Source organism: Mus caroli, unplaced genomic scaffold (genome assembly GCF_978045245.1).
Source record: "Mus caroli unplaced genomic scaffold, Mus_caroli_1 scaffold_4, whole genome shotgun sequence".
NCBI lineage: Eukaryota > Metazoa > Chordata > Mammalia > Rodentia > Muridae > Mus > Mus caroli.
Window position 1 is genome coordinate 69,538,959 of NW_028227259.1, and position 22,392 is coordinate 69,561,350.

The 22,392-nt window shown below is 45.2% G+C and overlaps 1 protein-coding gene across 15 annotated transcripts in view; it reads left to right on the forward strand.

The window, feature by feature from the left end:
* The window catches only part of Limch1 (LIM and calponin homology domains 1), a 331,238-nt gene that overhangs the window by 264,957 nt on the left and 43,889 nt on the right, over nucleotides 1-22,392 (forward strand). For 6 of the 15 annotated variants that reach the window (XM_029477930.2, XM_029477931.2, XM_029477934.2 and 3 more), the window contains exons 11-19: nucleotides 834-1,079; nucleotides 1,612-1,938; nucleotides 3,232-3,347; nucleotides 3,467-3,578; nucleotides 8,681-8,716; nucleotides 12,653-12,779; nucleotides 14,169-14,326; nucleotides 14,502-14,910; nucleotides 17,903-18,124. In XM_029477930.2, coding sequence (XP_029333790.1) covers nucleotides 834-1,079; nucleotides 1,612-1,938; nucleotides 3,232-3,347; nucleotides 3,467-3,578; nucleotides 8,681-8,716; nucleotides 12,653-12,779; nucleotides 14,169-14,326; nucleotides 14,502-14,910; nucleotides 17,903-18,124 — 1,753 coding nt within the window. The remainder of the gene's footprint in view (nucleotides 1-833; nucleotides 1,080-1,611; nucleotides 1,939-3,231; nucleotides 3,348-3,466; nucleotides 3,579-8,680; nucleotides 8,717-12,652; nucleotides 12,780-14,168; nucleotides 14,327-14,501; nucleotides 14,911-17,902; nucleotides 18,125-22,392) is intronic. The other 9 variants (XM_029477938.2, XM_029477943.2, XM_085836743.1 and 6 more) reach the window with 2 other exon arrangements.

Sequence of the window (22,392 nt, forward strand, 5' to 3'; positions counted from 1 at the left end):
CATTCCTGCCTACCAGGCAATGGGAGATAGAGACAAGAAAATTGTCAAAAGCTTGCAAGGCAGCTAGCTAGCCAAGCATATATCAGCAAATAAGAGAGAGCCTGTCTCAAACAAGGGAGAAGGTGAGGCTCAAAGCATGAGGCTGTGCTTTGACCTCTACATGTACGTCAAGGCTCTACTCTGTGCTTACAGTGACCAACCCAGATCAATGCTATGAAACAGAGTGAAGCTGGATGTTGAAGCGTTCTTTCAGAATCAACTTAAATGTACTCTCCACGTAGGCAAGGTTTACAGTTGAGATGTTTCACATCTGAGCCATGTTCCTGCTATCTCCAAACTCATCCTAGAGTTTGGATCATGCCGAGCGCATTATTGACATTTATTTTAAGGGGGACTGTGTGATTCAATCAGAAAACTCAAATTCCGTATAGGGACTTGAATAGTGTGGAAATTGGGCATCATTACTGTCCAAAAAAAAAAAAAATCTCATTACTGTTCTCAGCAGTCTTTCAGCCAGCCCTGGCTTCCCTTCCTAGATAGTTAGAGACTATCATCCGCTAAGAAAAAAAGAGTTGCCTTATTACAGTTTAAAAGTGTAGTTTGAGAGACTAGAGATGTAGCTCAGCTGTAGAACAGTCATCAAGGCCTCAGGTTCCATCCTAGGAAGGCACCTACAGCTCCTATTAATCTCATGCTTTTGAGAAGGACAGGGACTTCCTGTCATTTCACTCTGTCCCCTCCCTGAGTTTCCATACTTGACATTCTGTTTGTCTGCTCCCCTCTCCTTGAACTTGACTTCTCCAATGATGTGGGGGCCCTAATCAAATCAACAGAAACCAGGGTCAGCGAGAAGATGTCAACACAACAGTGGCCTGTATCATGCAAACCCAGAAGAAGGATGAACCACTGGAAACAAATTTCAGGAAGACACCAGATCGTCATAAGGATGACCTGGCCCAGAGAAGAATCCAGGGCAGACTTACCCCTCACCGTGAGGCTCCGAGCTTCATCAAACTCTCTGGGATTACGGAAGCTGACCTGGAGACTTGGGAGAGATTGAAAGTGTCAGGAGAGACGAGGTGTGTTATGGTTTAACCCCTGGCAGTGGTAGGATTTAACATTTGAGAATTGAGCGGTTATCTTTGTTTCGTTTTCTGTTTTGATGGCGGGGAAGAGTATCTCTCAAAACACAGAGCGACTGGAAGTGAGCACATTCTGTGTGAGGGGAAGCATTAATGCTAAAAGCCAAGCTAGCAGAAAACGGCTTCTTTACCCAGCTGATTTTCTGCGAGTGGTTATTTATTCTCCTAGACTTGCTTACTATAAAGAATTTCCTCTTGAATTTTGAATAACTAACCATTTCACCGCGTCTGCAGTTTTCTTATGTTATCAATCGTGGTGTTGCAATTGATGCTTTGAAAGCAATAGAAACTTAAAGTACTATTTACCATGGCAAGAACAGTGATCATTTCTTCACTGGAATGGTTGATGGGAAAGCCATTGGGTTCTAGCCATGGCAGTATTGTTCATATATCTAGTTTTGTCTTTTCGACCTCATCTTGATTTGTACTTGCCTCGGAATCCCTGGAACTGATTTCTGATTCTGACCAGGGACGGAGATGCTCAGGACACCTGTGCCCCTGAGCCCTCACCAGAAATCGACACAGAAACCGCCATCCGGGATGATTTTGCCAGCCGTAAAGCAAGGGCTTATAAGAAAGCGTCTGGCCCCAGGCAAAAGTTTGTCCACTTTGGGCCTGTGACAGAGATAGACCAACAAACTTGGAAGCGGCTCAGCATTGGCAAGGCGGGGCCTAGGGACAATGTGGAGGTTGTCAGTCACAGCAGCCAGAACCAAATTTCCTCTGGGTCACCTCCCTCTACTGCAACTTTTGGCTTAAAGGAAGAACAAATGCTTAGTCCACAGAGTGACCGCAGGTATTTTTTTTTCTGCTCTGGTGCAAATAGGTCTGCATGGGAATCAAATGCTGCTTTTAAAGTTGGCTAGGGCTAGAGACATAGCTCTATGGTAGAACATACCTGTGCTTAGCATGTGCTAGATCCCCAGCACCAAAACCAAATCAAAATCAAAATAAAACACAAACCAACCCATCAACAAACAAAAATCCAAGAGTTTGATGAGGTGCATTCCACAAGCCTCTAGAGATGACATACATTTGATAGATGCTACCACAGGACAGCTGAAAACTGTGTTAAGGGCCCATCATTGGGGAAGCATGGATATGAGACTGGCAGGTGTCTATCTTCAGTCTGTTTTCATGGGAATCAGTGCCTGAGAAGGCCAGGAATATCTACAGCCATCCCTTTTGGCCTAACCCTTGAGCGTCATCTTACTAGTTGAACCACGGGAATCTGTTTGTGTCTTCTACGTTGCGTACGTAAACGTACATAGTAGCAGCATTTCCCTCTCCTGTTCCTCAGGTACCCTGGAACTCAGTTTTGGACATCCAAGTAGACCCATAAAAGGGGGCTTTCCCTTCTCCTCAGCTTTCAAAGTCTCCAGTAGATCAAGACTAGAGAATGAGTCTTTCTAGTTAAGATTTCTTGAAGACAGCACTGCCCAGACTAGGGACCCAGCTCATCAGCCTCAGAAATCCCTTCTTCTCTGGAGACCCTCCAACCAAAGCCCTATTCTGGGGTTTAGGTCCATCATCTGGTCTCCATTCTCTTAGGCAGAAGTAGAATGTTTCTATGTATCTTGCTTGTCCTAGACCCTCCATCCCTCCTGCCTGGTAGGAGCCATGTGAAGTACTTCGTGAGGAAAGAAAACATGGGATTCATCCCAGTCCTTTGTCCTTGAAACCCAAAGGAAGCAGGAGGAGGCCCATGACCTGTAGAGCAGTCTCTTGAGCTCGAGACTGGTTGACACCATAAAAGAAGAAAAGCTGTGCATGTCAATGTGGCAGGGACACCTGGTGAGGCTTCTAGGCTCCAGTGTCTGAGAGAAAGAAACTCATGAGAAATGCAGCCTGGGGTCCTCCAGTGCACACTGGGCTATCACTTAGTCCTGCAGTGACTAGGTCACACCATGCCCCCTTGGTGTGTTTCAGGCCTTTGGAGAACTCACAGTCTACCATCTAAGTCTGATTCTGGCACCTTTACTAACTGGCCTGTGGAATGACAGCTAAGCATCTCTCTTCATCTTTCAGTCTCCTTTCGTAACTCTCTTCCTCTTGCCTCCTGTCACCAACACTACCCAATTAACACTAGGACAGTGCCTTCTGGCACAGATGGCCGTCTCAAAAAGGCCCCGTGGCTGGCGCCAGTGCTGGAGTCTCAGGAAGAACAGGTCTGCATTCAGAGCAACAACCCAAAGACAGAGGAAGGTGAGGCATAGCATGTCCTGCCTCCCAGGAAGAGATGGGTAACAAACAGGCAAGGAGGCTTTTGGTAAAGTTTTTTTTTTCTTTCTCTCCTGTAACAAAACTGTCCTCTCTGGCTCTAGTTACACCCACACAGCTGCCACAGGATGGCAGAGAACAAAATGAAGAAGTTATTCAAAAAGAGCATGAGATGCTGCCAAGGGTACAAAGACCGGAGGAATGCAGCGGACCCCTGTGAGCCTCCTGCCTGCATCGTGTGTTGTGCTGCCTCTGCTGTGTGGGGCTGGTGTGTGCCTAGATAAGAATTGAGCATCCCAGTGTGCGCCTGATGACTGAATCAGTGGGAAGTAAACTTGCTTAAAGGGGTGTGCTCCTATGGGGTAGGAGCTGTGCTCCTGAGGTCCACTCTGGATGGAGGTGTTGGCCTTTGCATGTGACAGGGGACTGATTTCCTCCTCACTAATCGTGAAAAGCAAAATTGGAAACATTTTCAAGTACCAGCTGCGTGACAGGGGCCTCGCTAAATTAAAAGGGGGATTTCCTACACAGCTGCTCCATCTCTAGGCACTTCTGTCTGAATGAATGTCAATGAGTGACAGTACTGAATCCCTTTAGCAGTAAATGGTCTTTAACTGGTTGGATCAAGCCTTGTCCTAGAGCACGTCCTCTGGCCTCTGAGAGCAGAAGTAAAGTTGGAAAAGAAAACGGCTCCTTCCTGGAGTAGCTGTGAACCTGAAAGGCCAGAACAAGATGGCTGACTCATGAAAAGATGGTAGGATGACCAGGAGAACCGAGATGCTCTCTACACATCCCAGATCCAAACCACGCCCATTTCCTTTTGCACAGCAGTAGGAACTAGGAATCCACCAAGGGTAGACCCAAGAATGATCGGAGGTCAGGTTATCCTGTACCCCTGTGACTGTCAGGGTCTTGGCCCTGTCAGTACCAGCCAAGGTCTTGGCCCGCGCTTTGAGTGTCTTGCTAATGCATCATGGTGTATGAGAGCCACTTACCTGATTCTGCTAGAAGCAATAGAATGATTGACATGGCCCCATCAATCCAGAGTTTCTCTTTTGTGAGTAAGCAGGTATGAAAGGAGTAGTCATTATAATAACGAGTTCACCCATCAACCATTCTTTCTGATCTTCACTCTGTGGGAAGAACAAATGAAAAACGCTTCTTCCTGGACCGCAGAGGAGCCTTCGGGAAAGGAGTCAGACTTCTTTCCAAGCTACTTGAGTTTATGGATTTCAGGCCTGAGAGAACGAATGACATTAATAAACTTGTGATGTTTCCAACATGACCCAACCTCACTGCCATCTGGTGGCAGAATTTCCGCTCCACTTTCTGACTGATTTAAGAACTCTGGAATTTCAAGGTCCTGTGTGTGGAAGCTGCTGTTACCAGTTAATGATATATATGTTTGTCAGTGTAGTCCACCTACCTAATGTTGGGTGACAAGAGGGTGACAAGAGGAATTCTCTTAAGCTCATTGTGAAACAGAAAGTACTGGTGCTCTGCTTCTCAGAAGTCTTTGATGATACTGGGTCCAGAGCACAATGGAGGCCAGGAAGAACATTAATTAATCCTACATTTTAAAGATCAGTACCCTAGCCATCGTTATCAGCTGAATTGGACAGTTTCTATCTTTTTGGATTACAGTGATGCCCAGGGAGCAGAGACAATAGCCATGCTTCACACCATAGATGTAGAGTAGAGTAACTTGTGTCCTCTTCAGTGTGTGTCTGGTCCCTCTCTGGCTCACCTCTGGAAAAATCACAGCTAGGCTGAGTGGATATTTGCTCATTTCACACATGAGAAGTGCCATAGGAAGAAAAGTTATGTGTTGAATCTCAGGCGGTTCCCAGATTGAGGCTAGTTAATTGGGTGGTCAACCTCGCCCTCTATTGTCAACTTGCCTTCCAGATGCTGAGCCTGATGCCTTACTCTAGATCTGTAGGCTGCTGTGGAGCAAGCCAGAGTGGCAGGAAGGAAGAAGGCAGGGCCTGGAGCCTGGGCACGGCATGCTTCCTGGGTGCATTCCTATTTTTCATGACCTTTGGGAGTACGGATTTCCATCGCAGTTGGGAAACCAAACTTCAGTACACAGCCCAGAATTAAAGCACCAAGATTTTAGACTTAGCTCTGAGAGGAAAACCACTTTACCCCTTCAAGGCATTGCCAGTACAAGTCACAAATCCTGTGATTCCAGGAGAGAGACCTGCTTGAATTCATACTGCATTCCATCTGCCAGTCATTTGTAGTTCATATTAGGATAGTCAATGTAAGTGAAGAGAGCCAGTAACTTTATGACATACTTCTTTTTCAAAAATTTTTGGTCTGTGTGTGTGTGTGTGCATGTGTGTGTTTCTGTGCTTGTGTGCATCTGTGCATATGAGAAAGGGAGAGGGAAAGGGAGAGGGAGAGAATGCCCACGTGCCAGTAGAGGTCAAAGAGCAGCCTGTGGTAGTTGGATGGGTCCTTCTCCTATGTGAGTTATAGAAAACGCAGGTCATGCTTGGTTGCAAGCCTCTTTACCTGCTGAGCCATCTCCGAGCCCTGGACATACTTCCTTGATTGAGCCAACACGCCCTGAGAATTTGTGTTTCCTTTTAACAAGTGTTTATTGAGTAATTGCTATGTGCAAAACACAAGACTTGAGTGTTCATCCTAGAGGAGTGGGTAAAGCTATTTTCTACTCTCACTTCAAATTAGTTCAGAGGGATCCATCACTGAGTTGTTGTGATTCCAAGATGCTCTCTTAGTGCCGGAAGCTGTATGAACATAATCAGTTGGTATATGCCTTGTTTCCATCACCCTTCTGAATGCTACTACCTCAGATTGGAACTTCATTAATTGACTTTTCTGGTAGGTTGCTCATTCCAAGACTGTCACAGTCGTCAATTCTGTACCCTATAGCATTAAGACATTCTTTACCCAGAGTATCTCCTACTTTGCATTTAAGGATCTCTATGGGAGAGGGAGAGGGGTGGGGGAGGGAGAGAGGGAAGGAGGGAGGGAGGGAGGGAGAGAAGGAGAGAGAGAGAGAGAGAGAGAGAGAGAGAGAGAGAGAGAGAGAGAGAGAGAGAGAGAGCAGACCTGCTTGACAACCAAAAGGCCCCTTGAAGCCAAGTGCTAACTATCTTCCTCTTAAACAGCAAAGGCAGTCTTACTTACATCTGTGGCCCTTAAAACTAACACATCCACCTACGAGGAAACACCTTAGATCCATGAGCGCACAGAAAACGGAGCACAGAAGGCAATCCTCAGAGTCTGGTGCTCTTGCCAGTATCCCAAAACTACCTCTCAGGGGCCTCCTCCAGCCACTGCCGAGGGAGAACAGGCAGAAAGCTTCTTGCATGGTGAGACTCACAATTTAGGAAGAATCTGTTACCAGCAGAGACCTCCTTGAATGCTGTTCATTGTTCTGTGAAGAAAACAATTGAAGTTCAGATCTATCCCGAAGCTAACAGTTAGCTAGGACAAGACTGTGTGTGCGCACCATAAGCTCGAGTTCTGCGTTGTGTTATACTTAGATAAAATACTAACTGGATATCCATAGAGACACAAGGCCATACAATTGTTAGTTAACCATTTCTCCATTATTTATCCATCAAGAATAACTTCTCTTTCAAAGATGGTTTAGCAAGCCCCGCATTTGAATATGAGTGCTCTAGTGGGCCTTTTTACTGACTAAAATCCATGTATCCAGGCTTCAGAAGTGACCCTGACCATGCTCCCTCCCTAGTGGGGAAGAGTCCTCTCGTCACTTGCCTCACAGTTGTGGCATTTGGGGCACACTGAGGATCCTGCTTAAACTAGTACCTTTTGGGAGTGGCCCCTGGAGAACAGAATGAGTCTTCTGCCAGCACAGTCTTCTCACAGTCCTTTGGTTGTCTTGCTTTTGTCCATCCCAACAGAAAGCTGGGGTCTTACCCACAGATTTGATAACTAAAAAGGCCCCTTGAAGCCAAGTGCTAACTACCTTCTTCTTATCAGCAAAGGCAGCCTTCATTTTCAGGTTTTCCCTATGAATGAAATAATGATTGTCAATAAATGTGGAATGTTCTAGAGTGATGAAAGTTGAAAGAAAGAAAGGAGTGTGTGTGTGTGTGTGTGTGTGTGTGTGTGTGTGTGTGTATGTGTTCATGCATTGTTGGGGCAATTTCTCTAAAATTATAGGAAGAAACATTCAGAAATTACCTGATAGGCTATGGATCATGGGACAAGGTAATGTTTTGCTAACCAGGTGTGGTTTCTGGAAGCTAGAAGCAGGATAGTCTCCTTACAGCATTCAGAATACAGAAGTGACAGCGGGTGGTGGTGACGGTGGTGGCACACACCTTTAATCCCAGCCCTTGGGAGGCAGAGGCAGGCTGATCTCTGAGTTTGAGGCCAGCCTGGTCTACAGAGTGAGTTCCAGGATAGCCAGAGCTACACAGAGAAACCCTGTCTCGAAAAACCAAAAAAGAAAAAAAAAAAGAATACAGAAGTGAGCGGCCTTTTGGGAGCAGAAGAGGACAGTGCCTTGCTGCAGGGATGCGCGATCATGGGAGCTGTTCATTCAGATGCGTGCTCCCATACAGTGATGTTCTCACCTTCAGATCTTTTCTACATTTGGCCCTCACATAATCATACCGCCGAGAATGTAGCTTTGTAAACCCAGATTAGCAGGAGAATAGAAAAGATCAGGACAAACCTTGGTTTTTTCCAGCTGTGGGATAGCCTCTGAGTCTGGTTTTGATTAAGACGACCCGTTTTCTAGGAATTGTGGTTTCTGTCAAATGCAGGCGGAAAGTACTGATTGGAGTTCTGGCTGAAGTTCGGGTTTGCTCTTAGAAAACCCGTAGGAATAGCCTTTGATACTGTCTGTGCAGATGCATTAACACATCAGAGCAGCTCAGTGAGGGTTCATGTATGTTGCATGTCCATGACAGCCCATTACACCAACACAGGGGCATGAGCCGTGTGTGTGCAAATAACTGTAGTGTATTTGCATTTTAGGCTGTCTTTTCTGAATACTGTGAGTTAACCCCAAGCTTTTGTGTTTCCATTAAACAGAGTTTTCTTTGTGGGCAGCATGGGATTTTTTTTATTTCTCTTCTGGGTCTTAATGGCAACTTTATACCCTTTGGAAATATGAAGGCTTTGATTTTGGCTTTTTTTTTAAGTAGCTAATGAATATTGCTAATTGTGTAATGACATTTCTCTTACAGCATGACCAGCAAAAAAGGTTTAGTAGACACGAACTGATTTCTCCCACAGTTTGTTTTTCCAGGTCAGTCACAGCATCCACTCTCTGCCAGCCCTCTCTAATTTTGTATTTGATCTTGTAGATACGGTCCCAGAACTCCTGTGTCAGATGACGCAGAGTAAGTGGCATCTATCGTGTTCATAGGATCACATTAATCACTAGCCTAAACTGCATGCTTCCTGTACTTACCACTAATTGGCATGCAACGGAGGCCGCAGCGAGCTGCACAGTAAGCCCGGTGCACAGACGAGCACCGGGGTGCCACCAGGATCGTGTGTTCTGTGCAGGGGAAGTGATGGAGACAGCAACTTAAGCATGATGCTAATGTGTGGCTAATGCTGCAGCTTTGCCGCTCATTTCCCACCGCCTGGCATGCTCAAGCCGCTCTTATGACTTGGACATTGGTACCCTTCCTGAACCATTGAATTAGGGAAGGGGGTGTCATGAGGTTTGCAGTTTAACTCCCAATGCACAGGGACCTTAGCCTAAACAAAGAAGTAGTCATTTCTACAGTCACTTTTTCCCCCAAACTAAAAAAAAAAAACAAAAACAAAAACCAACCAACCAAATCCTAAACCACTAATTATAGATTCAGAAGCCCAAGTCTCTACCAGGTTGGAGTTGTATAAACTGTGGGATGTTTAAGACCCAAACATTGGGGTTTTGTTCAAGTTCCGAAGCATAGCAAGGGGTCAAGGGTATAAAACAGGAACCCGGGTTCCTCTGCCTACCGCTTGCTTTTCTTCTGGAACAGAGGTCTTTTCCCTACCCTGCCCCTCACATCCCAGGTTGAGAAAAATCGTAATCACCCCATCTGTGACCTTACAAACTCTGTCCCAAAGTTGGCTTTCCTGTAAGCAGAACCTTGTGCCCTTGATGTACAAGGCCGAAGGTTTTTCAGAATGATCTTCTTGGGTCTGGTGATTTGTCTTCTGAGGAAAAGGATTTAATATTTCATTCCAACAAGAGTTGCACAAAAGTGTCCACGTGGCCTGACAGAGACATGGCCATCAGCAGAACGATGAATGTTGCTTGCTGTCCTGACCCAAGTTCCACAGCAAATCAGGGCGTAGAACCTACAGATGTCATTTCTACTGATGACAACCATAATGGTATTTAGGCAGAGATGGGGGCTTTAGACAACTCTTTTCCCATCATGCTTTTCCTTGTGTTTGTTTTGAGGACATCAGCCTGGTTTAGAGTCTTAACTCCGAGTGCTCACATTCCATTGCCGAGTCCCGATGGGCAGTCTAGAATTATGTAGTTCTCTAGGAGACAGAACCTCCGTGTCCCCAAAATGCAATTCAGTCTGTGCCTGACTGACTGCAATGAGTTAAGCCAACAGTAGAACTGAGACCTGGGTATGACTCTTAAATCCTTCAGCGGCAATATTTCACACCGCTGACAGGAGGAGGCATGTGATTGAGAGGCCAAGCCCTACTCTGATCTGATGAGCAACAATATTGTGAAGGATGGATTTACTCCGCCCAGACGTGCGGCTGCAGGACAGTTTGCTCAGAGTGGATCTTGGGGAAGGAAACTACATTCAGAAGATTGTAGACCTTGCCTAAGCTTGCCTTAGAAACCCCAGCCACAGAAAAAGTTAGGGACGGTTTAAAGGGGTGGGGCTTGGCACTCCCTTCTCTGGTGTTTATCCCTGTGGACCAGTAAGAACTCAAGGAACTTGTTGTCTAGAGGTTTTATTTGAGAATATACAAAAGCGCCAAATAATCACTTACAGCAGGCGCTCATGACACGAGTCATGGGGAGAACAAAATCACAAGGTGATACTAAGAGTTAATTTTTAAAATAGAACTGGATACTACTGTCTTTTAGTTTCTTTCCCTTCTTCCTTTCCCAACAATCTTTAAAGGCAATTACTAGCATAAACTACACAATTAATTGACATACAAGATATAGCCCAATCAAAAGACAAAGTGTCCTGATTAAATATGTCAGGGTAAACTTACCATAAACATAGTGAAGTCTCCACCTCCTGGCCAGTCAGGATCTCTCTGTCATTCCATGGTCATACATTCTCCTCAATGGCACATTGCTCCTCTCCCAACAGGACTCTGCCAGAGGGCCTGCATCTTGGGAATGTCAGGGAACATTTTATTCAGAGTTTTTCTTACTTCAAATTGGACTTTTTCAGATTCTTTTATGCAAACAATTGATATTTCTTTTTAAAAAATACAAAAAGCCTGGGTTAGGGAGATAGTTCTTCCTGATATAAGAGAGTCCCACTTAATTATCTGTCCTTTGGCCACATTTGGGCTAGGGTAAGTTGGAGCTTCACAGTGGGAATGGAGATGGTAAATCAAGGCAGAGGAGGCAACTGTGAGGGCCTCACCGGTTCCCTCAGCGACTGGCTGGGGAAGGAGCTGAATCCCATACTCGGAGGAAGCCAGTTATTTCCTTCCCACCCCTGCAGAAGCCAATGCTCTATAGCCACCTATTTTGGCCAATCTGGAATTCTGCCCTTTAGAGCGCAGGCAGCAAAGTCAGGGGCCTCCTCTCTCCCCACAATTTGTTTACTGGTCTGTAAGATGTGCAGCTCAGAGACATTTATTCATCTGAAAGCCTTAGTAGAAATTGTAATTTGCCTCAAAATAACTGGCTATATTATTATTTTAAAGGTAGACCCGTTCCCTCACCTCCAAGCATAGGGGAAAAAAGTATAAGAGTTTCCATCTATCTCTAGAAGACCTACTTATGTGAGAGAAAAAACCCACCATGGGCTAGACTTTTCTACTTACACACACACACACACACACACACACACATCCCCGCAGTTGAATTCTTAGAACACTCTAGCCTTGAGTTGTAATCTCAGGTTAGATTTTCAATGTCCAGCACCTGGAGAAAGTGGTCAGGAACCCAGCCGCTTGCTCGCTCGCGCTCATGCAGATTCACCCCACAGTGCTCCTGCTGTGTGCACCTCTGATAATGCCTGGAGTCAGTTGGTTTCCAAGTGCATGTCTTATCCCTGCCCCCCTCAGCATCCCACCCCCTAACCCCCCAAGCCATCTTCAAAAAAAAAATGGATTATCACCCTCTTCTATACCTAGGGGACTTAGAAGGTTTCTCCTTAACTTTCTTAACTCCTGAACCCCTAAACTTACGTAAGCTCCCACTTAACTTCCTGAGTAAGTGATCCGGGTGACCTTTTGGTCTCAGAGCTAGTTCCCCCCCATGGGAGAGGGGAAGGGGCTTTGCTTTGGTCTCTACTCCTGTGTTACCCTGCTGCTTCAATGCTTGCTCTTAACAGGGCTGTGTGAGCATCACAGAGGCTCTGCGGTCTTAGCAAGCTCCTGCAGGGTTTATCAACTGCAGGCACAGCCAAAAGGGTTGCTTTTCCTCCTTACCCGCCCCGCCCTTCCCCTTCAAAAAGTAAAATCGGAGGAATCCCGTCAAAAATACATCAAAACAGTTGGATGCAAAACACATTAGGGTGCAAACTATACCCTCATTTATGTGAGTGTTTCTTCTTAGTACAAAATGCCTTATTTTCTTGATTCCAAGATGAACTATCAATTATGTTATTATATAAAGAAAAAGGAAAAAGAAATAGCCACAAAACACCCAGCCTTAATTTAAATATGCAAAGGTGGTGTCTTATTCTTGAGGCCTTATGCCTTTTTTTTTTTAAGTGAAGAAATCATCTCTGCGCACGTAAATCAGGCACGCTCTCTCTTTTCACCACCAAGTGCAGTGTGAAATTCCACTGCAATGGAATGTTCCCGCCCGCCACCTCCTCCAACACGTATATCCTCCCTAAATTATATACCTTTGAATGAGAGGAGTGCGGGCCTTTTAGATACTTTCACCTGGCCCTTTCTCGGGCACCTTTCTAGAAAGCTCCCCCATTCAGGGCCATCAATGAAGACAAAGGCATCTCTTGGCTGTGTTGCTGGAGGCTGCTTCCTGCTGCAGAGCGAAGAGGCGGCTCTCAGCCCGGTAGCGCCCCCAGGCGGCGGTGTGCAGTGGCGAAAGGAGGCCGCCGCCGACTCTCATGCTGCTTGCTTTTTGTTTTTTGCTCTCTCCGCATCAGGAGCACGAGTATGTTTGACATGCGGTGTGAGGAGGAGGCAGCGGTGCTGCCGCACAGCAGGGCCCGCCAGGAGCAGCTGCAGCTGATAAATAACCAGCTGAGGGAAGAGGACGACAAATGGCAAGATGTGAGTTCTGGCCAAGGCCGCGGGCAGTGGGGAGGGACTTAGCCGACCACCCGACTGGGAGGGTAACTTGGACTTCAAAGTCATGCTGGGAAGGGCCGCCCCAGCATTACAGAGAGAGACCGGCCTGGGTGAAGATTAAAGGATAGGTCCGCGGGAACGAGAAGAGAGGAAAAACCGACACTGGTGTGTAGCAGCAGGTACTCTGGACCAAAGCTTGGTCACAAAGAGAAAGGATGGGAGGCAGGCGATTAGGATAGACGCAGAGCTGTGGTGTGCTGTCTTTTAATATTCTATATTTAAGACTGATGGATGACGACGATGACTGCAGCTGTCAGCGTTAATTGTACCAGTAGCAGGCACTGTTCGAAACGCTTTGCTCTGGGTAATTCATCGTTTAGTAACTCTGTACTAACAACGGTTATTCATCCAGCATCCACAGATGAGCCCCAGCCCAGCTAAGTCACTGCCCAAAGTTCCATAGCTAGTGAGTTGAGAGGCAAGATTCAAACCAGGAAAGGAAGGTGGGAGAGGCTGGTGAGAATCCAGAACGTTGTATTGAGCAGCAAAGAGCAAAGGCAGGACGGGCTTGGGATTAGCAGAGAGGGGGGTCACTGTTGTAAACCTGACTTCCACCATCAGTCAAAAAGTTGACTTCTCCCAAATTAGCACAATGTCCTGATATTACATCAGTGTCTAGCACCTAAGTGTCATCACATTTACTCCCAAGATTGCAAGCAGGGTTGGATCAGCCGCCCCCAATTAAAGAAGATAAAAATGAGTTCAAAGAGGCCAAGAAACACTGAACAATGCAAGTGCTAAATAGACTGGGCTATTCCCCATTTCCAGCTCATCCTTCTAACCGAGAGGCCGCTCCCTCACTGTGCTGTAACTACCAGTAGGACAGGTCTCCATGCTCTCCTGAGGCCCAGAGGAATTCACACATATCCTCTCGGTGGATAAGAGTTGGAGTTGGTCCATAAGACTCAACTCCAAAGCCACTTGTTCTGTCTTCACTCCCATCCAAGAGAAAGCTGTACATGAATCTCTACCATTCTGGTGCCAGGATATCTATTTCCAATGCAGAGGTGGAAATAGGGGGAGGGGAAATTTTTCTATATTACCTTTAAGACAGTTCTATCAAATTTGCTGTCCTGTTAATGATAGTGTTCCCTGCCTTCCAGGCATCCTTATTCCAACCAGACTTTCACAGGATTATGTGGAAGTGTCCCAGCATAGTGCCTTAGGGCTTATAGGTCCGTGAGTCACAGGCAGGGAATTCTGTGCAGGCTGAGAATGAACATTCTCTCTCTCTCTCTCTCTCTCTCTCTCTCTCTCTCTCTCTCTCTCTCTCTCTCTCTCTCTCTCTCTCTCCCCCCCCCCCCCCGCCAGGACCTGGCTCGCTGGAAGAGCCGGAGAAGAAGCGCTTCTCAGGACTTGATCAAGAAAGAGGAAGAAAGGAAAAAAATGGAGAAGCTGATGTCTGGGGAAGATGGGACAAGTGAACGGAGGAAAAGCATCAAAACTTACAGAGAAATCGTCCAAGAAAAGTGGGTCTTTGTGTCGCCAGTGCACAGTAGTGTCTAGTCATGCTTTCTCTAATCCATGCTGTGGTCCAGGCTCCAAAATTACTATTTATAGTTTGGTTTTTACTCTACCTTGGTGGGAATCTCTGCAAATTTCCTAGATATTTATTGCTCTTCTTCCCCTCGTCCCATCCTACAGAGAGCGGAGAGAGAGGGAACTTCATGAGGCATACAAGAACGCAAGGTCGCAGGAGGAGGCCGAGGGGATCCTCCAGCAGTACATCGAGAGGTTCACCATCAGTGAGGCTGTCCTCGAACGCTTGGAGATGCCAAAGATCCTGGAAAGAAGCCATTCAACAGAGCCAAACGTGTCCTCCTTCCCGAACGACCCCAGCCCCATGAAGTACCTGCGGCAGCAGTCACTGCCCCCACCCAAGTTCACTGCCACGGTCGAGACCACCATCGCTCGCACCAGTGTCCCAGAGAGCATTGCGGCAATAGGCACTGGGTCTCCAAGCAAAACCATCACTCCAAACACAGTGCCTATGCTGACCCCCAGGCCTTACTCCCAGCCCAAAAACTCTCAAGAGGTTCTGAAGACTTTTAAGGTAGGGTGAATTCTGAGAGAGAGAGAGAGAGAGAGAGAGAGAGAGAGAGAGAGAGAGAGAGAGAGAGAGAGAGAGAGAGAGAGAGAGGAAACCGAACTGTGGGTAGCTTGTGGACAGAAGCCTTTTGTCAAACATTTATCGTGGACCATAATACACATATTTCAGGAGCTTTTCTTGCAGATACTTAAGGGATGGGTGTTCCTCTCACTTCTCTTGTTCCTCTTAGTGGGCTCCCAGTGATTGACAAGTCACCTGACAAGCGAGGTCTGTTTCTGGTTTGATGAGATGGTTTCTCATAGAGCAGCGTAAACCAATCCTTATTTAGCGATCCTCCAAACCTGTAGTTATCAAGGTGCACGGCAAAGTCAGACTGTGTTTGCCTTTTGTTTAAAAAGAAAAATATACAGCTATATCTTATAGGAAGGAATTACACTCTATCCAAAGAATTGCTACACTCGAGGAAAATAGCACATGAGACACATGGTGGCATGGGGTGTGCTTGTCATCAGGTAAGACAGGGTTTTCCTTGAGCGGAAAACTGGGCTGCGTTACTAGAGATTCTATAAAATCATTTTTGAGAACCAAAAACCCTTTGGCAAGCAAGCATATTTGCGTTTGCTCATATTCCAGTGTCCTCCGATATACAGAGGAACATTTGGCCTGCGTCTTAAGCTCCTTCTGCTCCAAAGAAAAGTCAGTTCATATTGTCCTTGCAGGAAAGTGGAGTGTATCAATAGGAGCTACTGCACTGCCATTAGGGCTAGGAGAAGTCTGTACAGCCCAAGCAGTGAGCTCAGTAGACCTTCACTACTCAACTTCAGAGAGAGCTTAAAACCTACTGTCTGACTTGTGTTTAAATAAATCTAAGTATCTAAATATATCTATCTGTACCTTTGCTGGAAAAAAAAACAAAGATGAATGACTGGCCATCTCATCCAGATTGATTGAAAATGTTTGTCCCTAACAGGGTAAAGACTCTACATTTATTCTTCATGGTTCCATCTTTGCTAAGAGCCTAGGCTAGATACCCAGGACATTCAGCAAAAGTGAATAAATAAATTCTTCCTGAGATTCAAGAGAAGTTGAAGACCTGTGTGTGTAAATGTGTGTGTGTGTGTGTGTGTGTGTGCCTAGCAGTGTCCTCAAGTGACCAAAATATTTTTGTACTTCTTTTCACCTGGGGCCAGGATAATGGATGGTGTAACCTTCCGTAAAAGCGTTATGATGAGGAAGCCCAGAACATAGGTGGGAGTACATTTCTGTAACTGGCTATCTAGGTATCTGATCACATCATTTAGAGATCCACTTCCTCTTACTTATGTAAATGATACAATGTGACCTTGTGATGATTAGGATAGAAGAATTTATGACAGAACTTAGACTCTGAGAAAACCTTATCAATTTTGTTTGGTAGCCTATGTCTCCTTCACTGTGTGTGTATGTGTGTGTGTGTGTGTGTGTGTGTGTGTGTGTGTGTGTGTGTGCTTGCTCTCACATAGTCACAACAACAAACTACGTTCTCAAAAATAAATGAACAGTTGTTGCCATAGTAACATGTACATAGGACAATTATTACTAGATTAGAGAGACAAAGCAGCTTAGAAAAGTGTGTGTGTGTGTGTGTCTGTGTGTCTGTGTCTGTGTGCACCCACAACAGCAAGATCCTGTCTCAAAACCAAATGAATAATCCATACCATATTTTTAGAAAGAAAATAAAAGAGTAAAGAAAGATCAAGTGATACAGCTTAAACATCGTTTTCCAAAGACTACCTTGTTTCAAACCTGCTGGTGGGTTGTTGTCAGCTTAGTGGTTCAGAACCATCATTTTAAAGAACGAAGTGGACAATAAGAATACAATAGAAATCACACAGATCACACTCAATAAGATAAGCATACTGTTTATCTGTTTCTACCATATTCATGTGTGTGCGCTGAATTGTGTTGCAAATTTCTTGCAAGTAGCAGGTGACAAAAGCATGCTGGCCTGTAGCACAAAGTAAACTAACCACAGCTAATACGCAGCCTTCCACTGTTCCTTCTCAGAGACTCTAGAAGATCTAATATGAACAGCCAGCAGTGTGTGAGATGCTGCTCTGAGTCCTAAGCATTCTTTAGTCCTATGACACCACCCCCCAACAACACTGAAGAAGGTCGTTATGTTAAAATCTGCATTTTTGCACAGAGAGTCAGAAACTTGTGAGATTGCATAGCTGTTGAGTGGCAGAGTCAGAATTGGATCATAGGTCATCTCACCACAGATAATTGGCTCAACCGTTAGGAAGGTGGCCATGTCCATAGGCCAGGTGAGCCCCTCCCCTTCTCCTCACTCTTGCTGCCTCCTCTAAATATGGAATGTGAATCAAAAACATTTCAATGAGCATGGGCTTTTTTTCCCTTAAGAAAAAAATAGAATTATAAAATTAAATAGAAAAATGAGATTTATTGTTATATAACATAATATCAGAATCCTTGCCCTCCATGTGTGTGTGTGTGTGTGTGTGTGTGTGTGTGTGTGATAAAAAAAAAAAAGTCTTCCACAACAAGATAACCTATAAAGCTGGTCATGGTGGCACATGCCTTTAATCCCAGCACTTGGGAGGCAGAGGCAGGTGGACTTCTGAGTTCGAGGCCAGCCTGGTCTACAGAGTGAGTTCCAGGACAGCCAGGGCTATACAGAGAAACCCTATCTCGAAAAACCAAACCAAACCAAACCAAACCAAACCAAAACAAAACAAAACAAAACAAAACAAAACAAAACAAAACAAAACAAACAAAAAAAGATTCAGATGAACATGAAATTTCATCCAGTCATAACATGGGCAAACCGAAGCCCTACAGAGAGCATTGACAGACAGCTGACTTCTAGAACCCATGGAAGCTCTGGGGAGGTTCCTTTAAGACTAAGACTTCTCTAAGGCGATTCAGAGATGGGTCTGGTTTTCATCTTCGGTTGTGTAATAGCATGTTTTCTCATTCACCCTGGCTCTTATAGGTAGATGGGAAGGTCAACATGAATGGGGAAATGGCCCCTGGAGATGAGGAAGGAAAGGAAAAAGAAGGCCCCGCAGCAGCAGCCCCTGGCCCTTCCTTAACCAAGTCCCAGATGTTTGAAGGTGTGGCCACGGTGCACGGCTCTCCCGTGCAGGTGAAACAAGGCAGCAACAGCATCGAGATCAACATCAAGAAGCCAAATTCTGCTCCCCAGGAACTGACAGTAAGAAGCGCCATTGCTCCTCGGGATAATTCTATCATGCAATTGGTCTCTAGAATAAGTAGGTCATCACATTGTTTATTTCCTTCTCCTTGGGTATATACATTGGCTCTGGCTCCATAGCATCCTGAAGTACTATGAACTATCAGGCTTCAGCAACAGAAACTGTCTTTATCCTAGTGGATGAAACTCAAATTCCAAGGTGTCGGCAGAGTCTACACCCTGTGTTGACAGTGAGGGGGAGTCTACCCTAGGCTTCCTCTCAAACTCTTGATGCCTACGGGCAGTCAAGACTGCCTGTGGCACTTAAATACATTACCTGTGCCTTCTTCCCCACCCAGGTGCCCTTCCTGTGTGTGTGTGTGTGTGTGTGTGTGTGTGTGTGTGTGTGTGTGTGTGAATAAGGAGATCAGTATGGCTGGATGCCTCCTCCACTAATCTTAACCAAGTTCATCTGAAATCACCCTAGTTCCAAATAAGATCATACTTGAAGGTCCCAAGGAGACACAACTCAGTCCATAACAACAGACTATAATTAAAGATAACATAATTAAAGAACAATAAATCAACTTTCCTTCATATTATTGGTCTCTGGTGTCATAGAAAAACAAAGATATCTTTAAATTATCCTTTTTCTCTTATTTGTTAAAGACATCATTAGCCTTGTTAATATAATCTGAAAATAACCAGTGCCAAGCTGGGTGTGGTGGTACAGGCCTGTAATTCCAGCATGTAAGAAGGTGAGATAGGGGCTGGCGAGGTGTCTCAATGGTTAAGAGCATTGACTGCTCTTCCAGAGGTCCTGAGTTCAATTCCCAGCAACTCCATGGTGGCATACAACCATCTATAGGGAGATCTTGGGCCCCCTTCTGGCATGCAGGTGTACATGGAGACACTCATATATTAAACTAAAAAAAAAAAGTCTTTAAAAAGAAGAAGTGGAGATAATAGTACAGTGCTAAGTTTATAGAGTCCAGCCTGAGCTCTATAGTGTGACCCTGTCTCAAGATGAGTGGTTCTTTCAAACCTGACTTTTAATCTTTGATCTCTCTCTCTCTCTCTCTCTCTCTCTCTCTCTCTCTCTCTCTCTCTCTCTCTCTCTCTCTCTCATATACACACACACATTTGTCTACTTTTCTATCTACTATTTACCTACCTACATGCATTTATGTATGTTTTTATTAGTTAAAAAAAAACAAAAACGTATTAAAAGTACAATTAATTTTTATTAGCTTAAACTTCTAAATCCAAACTCACCTAAGACACTGGATCGGCCTTCAGGGAACAAGGCAAAAAGGATAGAGTAATTTAAGAACAGTGGACATGAGATTCAACATGGTGTGAGGCTTGCGCTTTGGAGTATGCCGTGGTTTTGCTTGCCCAACCCAAGCTGGCAGCACCCACACAGGCACAGCCTAGGTCTCTGCGTACAGGCTGCTCTCACCAGCACCCCACATCCTACTGTGCTCCTTTCTAGCATTTGGGTTTGCGTTACAGTTCAAGGATGAAGAGATGGTTGAGGTTTCCTCAAAGATTTGGTCTGGAGGTAAACTGGCTTCCCAACCCCTCCACTCAGGAAGAGCTGCCTTCTCGCCACACCCACACGCTGGACCACTGGACCGGATAGTGCTGTCATTACTCAGCAATTTGTCTTTTGGGGAATAAGTTCTTCACACACACACACACACACACACACGATGCTCCATGACAAGAGGCTTAGATGGGACAAGACCAGAGTCATTTCTTTCCCCAGTGTCGTGTCCCAGGCAAATGCTCAGTCCTACCTGTGGACTGTAATCACAGGTAAGTTACTTCCACCTCTGGGGAAGCCTTACAAAGCTGCAGGATTGGAGCTTCGATCTCCCGATCTCCCGGGAGGGAGGGAAGATCTTAACTAGTGAGATAACATACACTTCTGCTCCTACGCTGAAACTAGAAACCCCCGAAACCTTAGCTGCTGTAGGGCTGGGCTCGCCTTCCTAGGAATGTTAGCAATTCTATGTCCCCACCCTGTGCTGCTCCGGAGTGTTCTAGATTCCCTTCATTCTGAAGGGATTACATACCCTTCTAAGTGACTTAATTTAAGAGAAGCAGCCCCCGTGATATGAAATAAATCATGTGACTTCAGAAGCTTGTGTGTTCCCATAAGGGGAACTCCAAAGGAAAGGCAGCCTCATGGCCTTTCTTCTCCGTGGTCAATGATGCTAGGCAGCCTTGGAGTATAGGCCCAAACTCATGGGCAAGCCTGGGGGGGGGGGGTTTGTCTTTCTTTTGTGTATTTTTTTCCTAGTTAGGAGTAATTTCCTTTTTTTAAAATTAGATATTTTCTTCACTTACATTTCAAATGCTATCCCCAAAGCCCCCTATACCCTCCCTGCACCCTGCTCCCCAACCCACCCACTCCCGCTTCCTGGCCCTGGCGTTCCCCTATACTGGGGCATATGATCTTCACAATACCAAGGGCCTCTCCTACCATTGATGGCTGACTAGGCCATCCTCTGCTACATATGCAACTAGAGACACAGCTCTAGGGAGTATTGGTTAGTTGATATCATTGTTTTTCCTATAGGATTGCAGACCCCTTTAGCTCCTTGGGTACTTTCTCTAGCTCCTTCATTAGGGGCCCTGTGTTCTATCCAATAGATGACTGTTAACATCCACTTCTGTATTTGCCAGGCATTGGCATAGCTTCACAAGAGACAACTATGTCAGGGTCCTGTCAGCAAAATCTTTCTGGCATATGTGTCTGGGTTTGGTGGTTGTATATGGGATGGATCCCCATGTGGGGCAGTCTCTGGATGGTCTTTCCTCTGTCTTAGCTGTAACTCCTTCCATGGGTATTTTGTTCCCCATTCTAAGAAGGAGCGAAGTATCCACACTTTGGTCTTCCTTCTTCTTGGGTTTCATGTGTTTTGCAAATTATATCTTGGATATTCTAAGTTTCTGGGCTAATATCCGCTTATCAGTGAGTGCATATCATGTGTGTTCTTTTGTGATTGGGTTACCTCACTCAGGATGATATCCTCCAGATGCATCCATTTGCCTAAGAATTTCATGAATTCATTGTTTTTAATAGCTGAGTAGTACTCCATTGTGTAAATGTACCACATATTCTGTATTCATTCCTCTGTTGAGGGGCATCTGGGTTCTTTCCAGCTTCTGGCTATTATAAATAAGGCTGCAATAAACATAGTGGAGCATGTGTCCTTATTACAAGTTGGAACATCTTCTGGGTATATGCCCAGGAGAGGAATTGCTGGATCTTCTGGTAGTCCAATTTTCTGAGGAACCACCAGCCTGATTTCCACAGTGGTTGTACCAACTTACAATCCCACCAACAAAGGAGGAGTGTCCCTCTTTCTCCACATCCTCACCAGTATCTGCTGTCACCTGAATTTTTGAACTTAGCCATTCTGACTGGTGTGAGGTGGAATTTCAGGGTTGTTTTGATTTGCATTTCCCTGATGATTAAGGATGATGAACATTTTTTCAGGTGCTTCTCAGCCATTTGGTATTCCTCAAGTGAGAATTCTTTGTTTAGCTCTGTACCCCATTTTTAATAGGGTTATTTGATTTTCTGGAGTCCATCTTCTTGAGTTCTTTATATATATTAGATATTAATCCCCTATCTGATTTAGGATTGGTAAAGATCCTTTTCCAATCTGTTGGTGGCCTTTTTGTCTTATTGACAGTGTCTTTTGCCTTACAGAAGCTTTGCAATTTTATGAGGTTCCATTTGTCAATTCTCAATCTTACAGCACAAGCCATTGCTGTTCTGTTCAGGAATTTTTTTCCCTGTGCCCATATCTTTGAGGCTTTTCCCCACTTTCTCCTCTATAAGTTTCAGTGTCTCTGGTTTTATGTGGAGTTCCTTGATCCACTTAGACTTGACTTTAGTACAAGGAAATAAGAAAGGATCAATTCCCATTCTTCTACATGATAACCGCCAGTTGTGCCAGCACCATTTGTTGAAAATGCTGTCTTTGGGCTGGTGAGATGGCTCAGTGGGTAAGAGCACTCGACTGCTCTTCCAAAGGTCAGGAGTTCGGGTCCCAGCAACCACATGGTGGCTCACAACCATCCGTAATAGGATCTGACTCTCTCTTCTGGAGTGTCTGAGGACAGCTACAGTGTACTTGCATATAGTGAACAAATAAATCTTTTAAAAAAAAATGCTGTCTTTGTTTCCACTGGATGGTTTTAGCTCCCTTGTCAAAGATCAAGTGACCATAGGTGTGTGGGCTCATTTCTGGGTCTTCAATTCTATTCCA